We start from the raw sequence: 12,948 nt of genomic DNA, 5'->3' as shown, positions 1-12,948 counted from the left end.
TTTAAAATGTCACTTTAAAGGGGCTAAAATCTTTAGTAAGTAGATTTATCATAATTCAGTTACTCATTTCCTTATGTAGTTCAATGTGATTCTTTTAAACTTGTTTTTCTAAGGAAGAAGATGAGATGAACATTGGAATAGCTCATTTTTTAACAAAATGGATGCATTGCTCCAAAATCTTATGTAAGGCAAATTGACTGACAGTAATTTTCCTAGATGTTCTACTTTTGTGTCTTGTAGATCAGTTAATGACAGCTTCCAGCTCCCAGAGCCTCAGCAATTTTCACTTCCAGACTTCCCTTTCAGGCATGAAGTCATATTTGCCATGAAACATTTAAACGAACTAAAAAGTATATGAAGGAAGAGAACTTGAGAGTCTTCTATACATCTGAGTTCTTTTTAATGAAAATAATAACCCTGAGCCCAAGTTTTGATAAAGCATCATGTTTTAGACATCTGATCTTGTGACTCGTGGGAACGACAGGATAGTGGGTTGAGGCCAGATGGACACTCACTAGCCCTGCTGGCGGCCAATAAGAGGGGTTCATCTGGGGCTGAGAACACACTTGCGAATCTGATTTAGCGTTTTCTCTGGGCAGGGCATAGATCTGCAGTTTTATAAACGGCTCTAGAACTGAAAGTCCACTCTCATTCTTTAAGAATGACTTCTTGTATCATAAGCATGGGATCCAGGCCCAGTTCTGTATGACCGTTGGCATCTCACCTCTCCTGTCCTTTCAGTAAAGTCAGGGTCCTGATTTGCGGGGCCTAACTGTTCTGCCGGGCCCTCAGGCTTTTCTCAGTAGTGCACATCTCTTCTCCAGTGCCCTTGGTTTCCCGAATATGCCCGAATGACGTCTGTCGCATTTGGAAAAGCGGTGCCAAACTGCGTGTGGATATCACGCTGCTGGGCTTTGAGAACATGAGCTGGATAAGAGGGAGGCGGAGTTTCATCTTTAAAGGAGAAGGTGAGTGGTTTCCCTTGTAGTCGTCACTGCTGTTGCTAAGTTTAGAGTGATTTTTCACCATCGAAACGTGTTCGTGTGTGTGTGTGTGTGAAAGATGATGCAGTTCAATATATGAAGCTTCTTTGGTTTCACATCTTCCTTGCACTGTGCTTAGTTACGCCCTTGTTTCCGTTAACAGACAACTGGGCAGAGTTGATGGAAGTCAACCACGATGACAAAGTGGTCACCACTGAACACTTTGACCTTTCCCAGGAAATGGAACGGCTCACTCTGGACCTGATGAAACCTAAAAGCAGGGAGGTTGAGAGGCGGCTCACAAGCCCTGTCATTAACACCAGCCTTGATACTAAAAACATTGCTTTTGAAAGGTACGGATTTAAGTTCTGCATTTTCATGTCTAATCCCATTACTGCCATCTTTATAGCATGTATACATTAATTGGAAACTATGGGTGGATTAGAATTTTTTTTCTACTATGGCATAAGAAACACTAGTGGGCTTTAAAGTTGATCTCTGCTCCAACCAAATGGAAACCACAGCTGACATCCTCCACCATATGGCATTTTTATCACACGTTGGTGAAGTCTTGGAGAAACGTCTTCATATTCTTTTATGGGCCCTTTTCTAACGGATTTTACCTGAAGTTTATCTTTGTGTTCGGCAGTCCACAAGACTCCCCTTGTCCCAAACCATGGAGCTTGAGTTTCTGAGGCAGAAGCAATCCAGTATCGAATGTGGTTGGTTATTAGTCAGATTCACACTTGGCATACAGTTCAATGTGGTTCTACCCCTTGCCCGCCCTCTGCTTCTCCATGAGGCCTAACGGTTTTGAGCAAGTCTGGAGGGTTTCAGTTTGATTCCAGACTTTATCTGGAGCAACCTCTGGGGAGGTCTCTGCCGTGGTTAAGCCAGGTGAGAATGGGTGTCTTCCCCAGGGGCGGCTCCAAGACAGGGAGGGCTTTGTGAGGGGGACAGAGGCTGTCACAGCTATTAGTTAGGCTAAGAGTTTATTCCATAGATCACACTGAACCCAGGGAGTCTACATGAGCCCTGAGTGTTTGCCTAGGATGTCACATCCCGCTCCCTGTAGACCAAAGCCGCATCATCTGAGCTGACACAGACAGCGTTCTCCTGGACTCAGGCTGTCTTCTCTCTTAATGAGTATATGAATTGTTCTTTTTCTTTTCATCTTTCTTTCCAGTAGAAAATTTATTACTAAAACCAGGAGTCTTCTGTGTAGTCAGACGTAAGACTTAAGTGCCCCTTCCCCCTAATTTAGACCAAGCTGTGGAATTAAGGTGTTTGTTTGGTAGCAGAAGAGAGAACGTCAGGTATCTGCTGCCTTGGGTGCAATACTCCTGAGGCAGGGTCAGTGCCCTTTCGTCAGCCTCTGGGCACCGGTCTCACCAGGTGACAGCCGCTGTCTTCCTGGGACAGCAAGCTTTAGGGACTGACCATACCTGGAAGGGTCTTGGGAAGACATCTCCAGGCTTGAGCACCTGCCTGTGCAGGGCGGGAGGGCCCGCCTGCTCAGGGCTCTGCTCTGAAAGCTGGAAGACGGGAGAGCGAGGGCTGGAGGAACCTGGCGCCACTGGCGGAGCTGCTCCCTCTGCGGCTTTGAGCCAGCAGCTTCATCTCCGGGTGTCTGTTTCATCAGCTGAAAGGAGAAAAAGAATGAATCTTGAGCTGAAATCTCAGATGTCGTGAGAAGAGCCAGTGTTCCCTCTAGTTCAGCAGCAGAATTGCAGGGTTATTGTTTGGTCTGAAGTGTCGTTTACAGAGAGGTGATGGTTACTGGCTGTTACCCAGCAGGTAGATGGGCAATGACCGCACCTTCCGTTTGTACTGAGTTGCATTTTGTATTCCTGTGGCCTCGGGGTTTTCAGATAGTTCAGGCTAACCCTCCTTTTGCAACTGATAGGGAGTTGCTGAAAGAGAATTTTCTGGAAAGCAGCTGCTGTTTTGGTGGGGCTCAGAATGAAATATGTACTCAGTGAGTTTCTTGTGCTTCGAGCAAGGACTTGAGCCCCTCACGAGGGTGAGGTTTGCTGGTAGAAATAGAAAAAGTGTGCTTGCCCGCTTCTTACCCAAGTGAGGTGTGAGCAAGCATTCAGTGGATTAAATTTAGCAGATGAGGGTCTGATATATTCGGATAGTCTTTTTCTTCCCTTTCTTTCTTCTCATCTGTCACTCGGAGCTCGATGTTGGCAAACGTACTTTTCCCGTGTTCAAGTTTGGCCTGTGGGTATAGACCCTCTGTTTGCAGTCTGGATTTTTCTCTCATCTGAAAGGTTCCTGCCCTGCCCACCTTGAGGCAGCCTCCGAGCCCAGCACCAGCTCAATGGCCTTTGGGGTGCTGTCTCCCTCAGGAGACAGGCAGAGGGAAAATGGCCGAAGAGGAGGCTGGGTTTCCTCCTGTCATTTTCAGAGCCTCTACACATACAGTTGATCAAGAAGTTAAAACCAGAATCTTGGTTTTAAAACAGGATGTAGATGTTGAGTTGAGGACCTAAGCTGTCAGAGAGTGGACATGGGGAAGGCGATGGAGCAGCCGGGATGGCGGATGGGGCGGAGGTGGGTGAATGAGGAGCCTAGCGGTTCGCAGGGAGAAAACGTGGTTCTGATTTCTCAGCATCCACAAAGGATGCCGTGGAGCAGACTGGGTCATCCTTTGGTCCCGCAGAAGACCAGGTGCCAAAACCCCGTGATTTCTTGTGCCAGGATATCGAGTTCTTACTGAGAGACAGGAACTGAGGATCGATTGGTTCCCCCAAAGGAAGATCTGGATTTTCATTGATCACTGACAAAAAGGGGCCTTGGCTTTATTGATCAGTCAGGTGTGGTCCCTAAATGTGTTTCTGGAATGTGAATTGGAGACAGCTAGCCTGCAGGGTCATCCCTTTAGGAGCCCTCTCTTTCCTTGAGTGGGTCACATTGCACTCAGTTCAGTTCAGTTGCTCAGTCATGTTCGACTCTTTGCGACCCCATGGACTGCAGCATGCCGGGCTTCCCTGTCCATCACTAACTCCCGGAGCTTACTCAAACTCATGTCCATTGAGTCGGTGATACCATCCAACCATCTCATCCTCTTTCGTGCCCTTCTCCTCCTGCCTTCAATCTTTCCCAGCATCAGGGTCTTTTCCATTGAGTCAGTTCTTCACATCAGGTGGCCAAAGTATTGGAGTTTCAGCTTCAGCATCAGTCCTTCCAATGAATATTCAGGATTGATTTCCTTTAGGATTGACTGGTTTGATCTCCTTGCTGTCCAAGGGACTCTCAAGAGTCTTCTCCAACATCACAGTTCAAAAGCATCAATTCTTCAGCAGCTCAGCTTTATGGTTCAACTCACATCCATACATAACTATTGGAAAACCGTACCTTTGACTAGACAGACCTTTGTTGGCAAAGTAATGTCTCTGCTTTTTAATATGCTGTCTAGGTTTGTCATAACTTCTCTTCCAAGGAGCAAGTGTCTGTTAATTTCATGGCTGCAGTCACCATCTGCAGTGATTTTGGAGCCCAAGAAAAGAAAGTCTGTCACTGTTTCCATTGTTTCCCCATCTATTTGCTGTGAAATGATGGGACCAGATGCCATGATCTTAGTTTTTGAATACTGAGTTTTAAACCAGCTTTTTCACTCTCCTCTTTTACTTTCATCAGGAGGCTTTTTAGTCCCTCTTCACTTTCTGCCATAAGGGTGGTGTCATCTGCATATCTGAGGCTATTGATATTTCTCCCTGCAATCTTGATTCCAGCTTGTGCTTCATCCAGCCCACCATGTCGCATGATGTACTCTGCATTTTAGTTAAACAAACAGGGTGACAGTATACAGCCTTGACATACTCCTTTCCTGATTTGGAACCAGTCTGTTGTTCCATGTCCAGTTCTAACTGTTGTTTCTTGACCTACATACAGATTTCTCAGGAGGCAGGTCAGGTGGTCAGCTATTCCCATCTCTTTAAGAATTTTCCACAGTTTGTTATGATCCACACTGTCAGAGGCTTAGTCAATAAAGCAGAAGTAGATGTTTATCTGGAACTCTCTTGCTTTTTCTGTGATCCAACGGATGTTGGCAATTTGATTCCTTTGCCTTTTCCAAATCCAGCTTGAACATTTGGAAGTTCTCAGTTCACATACTGTTGGAACCTCACTTGGAGAATTTTGAGCATTACTTTGCTAGCATGTGAGATGAGTGCAATTGTGCAGTAGTTTGAGCATTCTTTGGCATTGTGTTTCTTTGGGATTGGGATGAAACTGACCTTTTGCAGTCCTGTGGCCACTGCTGAGTTTTCCAGATTTGCTGGCATATTGAGTGCAGCACTTTCACAGCATCATCTTTCAGGATTTGGAATAGCTCAACTGGAATTCTATCACCTCCACTAGCTTTGTTTGTAGTGATGCTTCCATGAGGCCCACTTGACTTCACATTCCAGGATGTCTGGCTCTAGGTGAGTGATCACACCTTCGTGGTTATCTGGGTCATGAAGATCTTTTTGTACAGTTCTTCTGTGTATTCTTGCCATCTCTTCTTAATACCTTCTGCTTCTGTTAGGTCCATACCATTTCTGTCCTTTATTGTGCCCATCTTTGCATGAAATGTTCCCTTGGTATCTCTAATTTTCTTGAAGAGATCTCTAGTCTTTCCCATTCTGCTGTTTTCCTCTATTTTTTTGCATTTATCACTGAGGAAGGCTTTCTTATCTCTCCTTGCTATTCTTTGGAACTCTGCATTTAGATGGGTATATCTTTTCCTTTTCTCCTTTGCCTTTCACTTCTCTTCTTTTCTCAGCAATTTGTAAGTCCTCCTCAGACAACCATTTTGCCTTCTTGCATTTCTTTTTCTTAGGGATGGTCTTGATCATTGCCTCCTGTACAATATCAAGAACCTCCATAGTTCTTCAGGCATTCTGTCTATCAGATCTAATCCCTTGAATCTATTTGTCAGTTCTACTGTATAATTGTAAGCGATTTGATTTAGGTCATACCTGAATGGTCTAGTGGTTTTCCCTACTTTCTTCAGTGTAAGTCTGAATTTTACATTAAGGAGTTTCATGATCTGAGCCACAGTCAGCTCCCGGTCTTGTTTTTGCTGACTGATGTTGCACTAATGGTGGATAATGAATAGGAAAACTAAGGCTCTGGCCCCTCCTTTCTGTGATGGACTATAATAAACACCTGAAACTCCTTCTTCCCAGCCTGGACTAATTTCTTTGACCAGATCTCATCAGAAGAAAAGCAGACTGTTTGGAAAAACAGGGTGCAGATCACCCCCTCCCTGCCACCTGTGTGTGCCCCATGTCACCCAGGGTCGGGGCGGAAGGCAGGCTCAAGTGCAGCCGTCGCAAGGAGCTGGGATGTGATATCCTAGACAAAGGGGCCATCTGGGCAGGGCTCCCCGGGGCTTGGGAGCGTTTCCCAGAGTGAGCTGCCTTGAAAACGATCCACAGCTTCTTGGCTGCTTTTGGTTCCTAAATGTGTTTTTTTCCAGGCATATATTGAGTGGAGTAACGAGGGGTTCAGGCACTTAACCAAGGCTGCAGCTGCTGCCGAAGTGCTGACTGCTTTAAAGCAGCTCCAATGGAGCTGGACTCAAGGGCTAGGCTAAAAAACCACTTGAGACATGGTTCCCACCACTGCTGCACCAAACCGGACACAGAGTGTGCCTCCCAAGCCTTTTTACTGGTGCTCACGACTTCTGCACACAGCTCCCCACAGCCATGAGTTCCCGCCCCACCCGCTTTCTCCTTCCTGAGGAGCAGGATGGCCTGTGCCTCACGGATCTAAGAATTCCTAGGCTGAGATAATGCTGCTCAACGGGCTGCAGCTGCCGACCCTGTCGGTGCCCGTGGTCCGGATGACCTAGGAAAGGCTCCCACCTAGTGGTGAGCCCTTGGATGCTGGTCGTCTGCGCTCACTCCTCTGAGACAGCTGTCCCATGAGTGTCACCACCTTTGTCGCCTCTGCTGGCAGCTTTTGTCACGAAGCCAAGAGGGGAGGCTTTCTCTGCCAAGGGGGCTAGGCAAATTGATGAATAACTGCGGGAGGGGGTGCGGGGGGCTGTTTGAGCCATCTGTCATTAGCAACATCCTTCCGTGGACAGAGGGACCCTAATTTCCAAGTGTCCTTCGCTCACTTAAGCTGGGGGAAGAAAACCTGTAAAGGCTGCAGGGATGAATCTGAATGGCATATTGTACATGTGGAAATTTGTGGTGTTCACTTTTTATCAGAACTAAATCCGGATTCTGGGGCTGGAGGACAGATAAAGCAGAAGTTGTTAATGGTTACGAAGCAAAGGTAAAAGGACACTCTTAAAATAAGATTTCATACAGCTCTTTAGCTTCTATGCAAATGAGGGGTCTGTTCAGACTTTGTCATGCATCTGTGCTGAGGAGGTGCTCTGGGAAATAAGTTCTGTCTAGCGTGTCTCTTCCTTGGATTTGTATCTTATTTGACTTGCAGAAGGTGAACTAGCACATCCCAAGGAGGTCTCTAGTTAGGCCAAAGAGAAACTGCTGTAGAGAAATGAGTCCCAGTATCAGTTGTCCTGGTGAGAGTGACAATTTTTTTCTTTAAAAACAAAAGGAAAAGAAAGGACTAGACTTAACATGCTTGTTCATTTTTTTTTTTCTTTTTTAATCACCTGAGTAGGTTTAAAAAATATATATGGCAAAATGGCTTTTAGGAGTCTCCCAATATTCTTAGTCAACCTCATTGTAAACCAGTAGGCTCCCAGCCCACTCACATGACGTCAGTGAATTTAGAACACAGCTGTCAGAGTGGAGACGACAGTTGCTCGAGTCATCTGGCATTTTGTCAACTGGGAAGCTGTCTCTTGGCCTCCCACTAGGCCTGCAGTACAGTGGGGGTTGATGGCTCACAGCCACGCTGCCAGGAGCGGCAGGGTCCTCTGGTGACCTCTGAGTGCGCAAGGAAGGCTTACGTCACACTCAGCGAGATGCACTTAGAAGTGCTGCGTGTGTTCCTTGAATCTTTGAACACTGGGAATCCAGTGTTAGGCATCCTCAGTTAATTCTCTGTGAACCATAACATTTGACTTTTCAGACCCAGTGTTCCTTAGTCAACCTTGAAAACAAGAGCGTTGACCCTGGCAGTTAAAATAATTTGGGGTCAATAAACAGAATACCTTTTAAGCAGTGGCTTGCTGGTTTTCTCTTAATCTTACTGGTGTGGAGAACCTTGTGTTCCTTCCATTTTCCTTCTGCCCCAGCAGATGGCTGTCCAGGTCAGTCCTGGTATAAGATTACCAAAAATCAGTCCAGGGACACGACACAGGTTCAGTTCCCTTAGGAGAAGTTCAGCTGGGAGGTCTACACTGTAGGCCCCTCTTTGAGAGGGTTTGGCAACACGAAGGGCAAGTAGGCAGGAGCAGCCTGTCCCTGTCAACTCCTCAGGGGTAATGAAAGATGTCAGGGATGCAGAGTAACTACTGAGACACTTCTAAGTTGGTAGCTGTTGTATTTTCTCTGAAGAGTCCTAATGAATGTTTAACCATTTCTCATTTTTATTTTGCTGGATTTTTTTTTTTTTTTTTGGCTTTGTTTTGTTTTGGCTTCAGCATTCTTGCTCTTGCTATTGCTTCTCTGTTGAATTTTGATTCCCCATGTCACTGTTTCCTTTTGCACACACCTCTCAAGGTTTACACGGTGAACAATGTCAGTGTGATCACCAAAATACGGACAGAACATCTGACCGAGGAAGAAAAAAAGAGATATAAAGGTAATCTCTTCCCTTCTCCCTGCCCCCACCCCACGCCATTTCTAGCCTACAGCACACCTTCGTCGGCTCTGTTAAACTCGGGGGTCAATGTGATGGGGTCATGCCATGTGAATTTCCTCCTTATAAATTTCTCCCTCGTCTGACTCACTCCTGGTGGCACTTCCCTGTAGTTGGCATCAGCTGTAATTAAAGCCATTCACAAGGCCTTGCTGATGTTTTATGAAGAACAGTTGTTGAAGTCAAGTCGAAAAAGTAGATAAAGATATTGAAGAGTATTTATCACTGAAGTGAGTTAGTGCAAAGCATCATGGTGGGAGATTCAGACAGGACCTGGGCTCTGAACCAAAACGTGGCCAGCATGTGGCCGCCTTATCTCAGCTCGCTGAGGCCGGTGGGGCCTTGTGAGGTTACCTACCCACTCTGCCACGGTCACCTCAGCTACCAGACCTGCCTTAAGAGTCATTGCGAGGATGAGATGAGTTGCTGCACGTTGGAGACCAGGGCCTGCAGCACGTGGTAAGCATGCAGTCGCTGTTAACTCCCTCGTCCACTACTATTCCCTTCAGTCCACTTTGACAGAGGAGGAAGCCAAGGCCTCAGTCACACAAGAGGTGACCCACAGGTACAGTTGGAATCAGATCCGGCTCATTCCTAAATCTAAACTCTTTGTAGTAATTCTGATTGAATTCTTAAAACTCTGTCCATCGAGCTTAGAGACCTTAATAAAAGTGTCATAGAAATACTCACTCAATCGTATCTGACTCTCTGCAACCCCATGAACTATTGCCCCACCAGGCTCCTCTGTCTGTGGTATTTCCCAGGCAAGAATACTGGAGTAGGTTGCCATTTCCTCCTCCAGGGGATCTTTCTGACCCAGAGATCGAACCCAGGTCTCCTGCATTGGCAGGTCAATTCTTTACCACTGAGCGACCTGGGAAGCCCCCAGAAAGAATGCTAGCTGATGGTTATTAGAGATGATTTTATTGGCCTGTTCAGGGATGGATTTCCTAATGCATGATGGAGAAACGTGAAGGTAGAACGGGAATCTTTTTCTATAATCATAAGTAAAGTCAAATAAACTTTCCCCCCTCTGTAGCCGACAGGAACCCACTGGAATCGCTGCTCGGGACTGTGGAACACCAGTTTGGTGCTCAAGGGGTAAGTCAAAGCGTGATTTCCAGCATGGTTTAACAGGAGATGACTTTTCTGTGCTTCTGGTGGAATTTCCTGCATCCTGAGCAGGCCACTTTATTTGAAAAAGCTTAAGAGCACTCCCCAGCTAGAATTGGAGATGTTCTTTTGGAAGAGAATCAGATGAGCAAGTCTTGGAAAAGAGATTTTTAGATGCAGATAGTGATCATAGGAATCAGGTGCTTTCTCTCGCATCTGTTTTAAACTAGGACCTCTCTATAAAAATGGGACTGGAAAGAAAAAAAAGGATTCGGGACTTTATATTTTAATAGAGCACCTTAACAAACATTTTCTGACTCAGTCCTCACAATAACTGTGTGAAATTTGCTGCCGCGGATGTCACTGAGGGTCTGAAAAATGAAGTGACCTTTCCAGTGTCACAGGCTAGAGAAGGACAGAGCTGGAACCTGATCTTCAAATCTTCAAATCTCATGAACTGTAGCCCACCAGGCTCCTCCATCCATGGGATTTTCAGGCAAGAATACTGGAGTGGGTTGCCATTTCCTTCTCCAGGGGATCTTCCTGACCCAGGGATTGAACCCTGGGTTCAGTCTGAAGATATGCTTTCAGATATTTCTGTCTATATCTCTTTTCTTTTTCCTTTCTCTAATCAGGAGGTAAAAAGGCAGAGGAGATTGGAGAAACGATTTGAAATGGAGAAATCCTTTAGGCTTGGCCATGTAGTTTGGTCATAGGTTTGTAGGTGTTCTGTGCAGTAACTTAATTAAAAAAAAAAAAGTTAATGACCAGAACTTCCTGCTCTGTAGCTGGTTAACACAGCCACCTCAGAGGCTGGGTGCCATAGACCTCCACTTGCCAGCAGCATTGGCATTTCTGACTCCCCTGAGTTCTGGCTCGGCAGGACCTCACAACAGAGTGCGCCACGGCCCACAACCCCACAGCCATCACGCCTGACGAGTACTTCAACGAAGAGTTCGATCTGAAAGACAGGGACATCGGAAGGCCGAAGGAGCTGACGATTAGGACGCAAAAGTAAGACGGACTCAGCGGTCATTTTCAACTTACAGATTCTTATTTGTTTGAGAAGTTGTGCTGTTTCCCATGTCGTGGTTCTTCTTCCAGCCCCTCCCTTGAAAAATAATTTCAAATTACTGGGATTTCCCTGGCAGTCCCTTTGGTTAATAAGACTTCTTGCCCTGCTACTTCAGGAGCACAAGTTCCCCTGGTTGGGGAATTGAGATCACGCATTCTGAGTGACTCCCCCCCAAAAATTAAAATCACTTTATCTGATGAAAGGCGACAGTAAATTTCCCATCTTATTATTAGCCCTTCTCCAAATAGAATATAGACTGGATATAAGAATTCCTTTTTTGTTTTTAACTGCCGACAAGCCTCAACTGATCAAATGAAATGGTTTCCCCTAGCTACCAATACTCCCTGCTTGCTATCGATTAAGGCTTGTGGCGCAGGTCGTTTGCCCCCAGTTGCCCTGATTTCGGGGTGATGCAAGTTCTTTGTGGCTCTCATCCCTTCCCAGCTCTGACGCAGGGGATGTGAGATAACTGGGGAGACTGGGGCATAGGGAAGCGGGCGTTGTCTAGGCTACTGCAGAGAAATCACGCAGTCTCCCCGTCTCGGGGACCCGGCCTCAGTTGGTCTCATCTCACCCAATCCGGCAGGTTTAAAGCAACGCTGTGGATGTGTGAGGAGTTCCCGCTGTCCCTGGTAGAGCAGGTGGTCCCCATCATTGACCTGATGGCCCGCACCAGCGCTCATTTTGCCCGGCTGAGAGACTTCATCAAACTGGAATTCCCGCCCGGATTTCCCGTCAAAATAGGTACCATTCAGTCAAGCAGAGGAGCACCCGACAAGGGACTTAATGGAAGAGGGCAGACTTGTCCTCGAGTTCAATGTGATTTACAGAAGTGTCCTGGTTCTTAGTTCATTTTGCACATCAAAATTAGGAATTTCCCCCAGCCATCAGTGCTGCTTACAGATGATGCTGACAGATGACAAAGGCATAAAAAGGGGACACATGCCTTGTTTTAAGATCAAACCTTACTGAAGTGAAACTTCAAATTAGACTTACTATTTGAAGAAGACAGTTGACACTAAGATCCTCTGATCATTAATATGTTTTAGGGCTTGAATTAGTGCACATGACACCACATATAATACATAATTGCTTGTGAAGAATTTACCTTTTGGATAGTTGTATATTCATAACACTTGAAACCTGGCTCGATCACTTCCTGTGATCTAGAAGAAGTCACTTAACCTCTCTTTAATCTCAGTCTTCCTATATGAATATTGGGAAAGGGTTGTTTTGATTAAATGAAATCATACTTATAGAAAGTACTTAGCATGGTACCAGCGTAGTAAGTGCTCAGTAAGTGGTGGCTGTTATTCTTCTGGATAAAGTTTATTTATATAAGCTTTTATTTTGTTAGAAATTCCCTTGTTTCATGTCTTAAATGCACGGATTACATTTGGAAATGTTAATGGCTGTAGCACTGCTGAAGAAACTGTATCTCAACATGTGGAAGGGACCCAGCCTGATTCAGGTAAAAAAAAAAGTTGGATTTTGTGGTTTAAAAAAAAATTCATACATTTAATCATTATACTGATTATTCGGTTTGAAATTAGAGTATCTTATGAAGTTGATTTCTGTCCTGAATGAAAGAAAATTTTAGATTTAGTTTCAATTAAGTAAAACAAAAATTTTGTAGGAATGTATGAATATGACGCCTCTTGAATTAAAAAGACAGCCTATCTTAAAAAACAGCTTTACTGAGGTGTGACATGTAATCACATCCTCCCATTTTAAATGTGACAGTTCATTGCGTTTTGACAAATGTATACAAACCCATGTAACCATCACCACAGGCAAGATACAGAACATTTCCATTAACTCCCCCTAATTTCCTCAGGCTCCTTTGCCATCAGTCCCATTCAGATGTTGGATGCTGTTGTAAATGGATTTATTTTTTAGTTTTATCTTCCTGTTTACTCACTTATACTGAAACTTAATTGGGTTTTTTTCAGTTTCTTTTTTATTATGGTACAGTAGTATTCTGTGTCTTAGGCTAGT

The 12,948-nt window shown here is 45.2% G+C and overlaps 1 protein-coding gene across 1 annotated transcript in view; it reads left to right on the top strand.

Annotated features, from left to right (window-relative positions):
- ANKRD13A (ankyrin repeat domain 13A) overlaps positions 1-12,948 on the top strand; it is a 34,425-nt gene that overhangs the window by 16,940 nt on the left and 4,537 nt on the right. Inside the window, exons 5-12 of the mRNA XM_061385081.1 lie at positions 825-968; positions 1,147-1,336; positions 7,196-7,262; positions 8,624-8,705; positions 9,802-9,863; positions 10,759-10,889; positions 11,537-11,694; positions 12,308-12,421. Coding sequence (XP_061241065.1) covers positions 825-968; positions 1,147-1,336; positions 7,196-7,262; positions 8,624-8,705; positions 9,802-9,863; positions 10,759-10,889; positions 11,537-11,694; positions 12,308-12,421 — 948 coding nt within the window. The remainder of the gene's footprint in view (positions 1-824; positions 969-1,146; positions 1,337-7,195; positions 7,263-8,623; positions 8,706-9,801; positions 9,864-10,758; positions 10,890-11,536; positions 11,695-12,307; positions 12,422-12,948) is intronic.

The sequence above is a fragment of the Bos javanicus genome, chromosome 17 (assembly GCF_032452875.1).
Source record: "Bos javanicus breed banteng chromosome 17, ARS-OSU_banteng_1.0, whole genome shotgun sequence".
Classification (NCBI taxonomy): Eukaryota; Metazoa; Chordata; class Mammalia; order Artiodactyla; family Bovidae; genus Bos; species Bos javanicus.
This window is presented reverse-complemented; position numbering and strand designations above follow the sequence as displayed.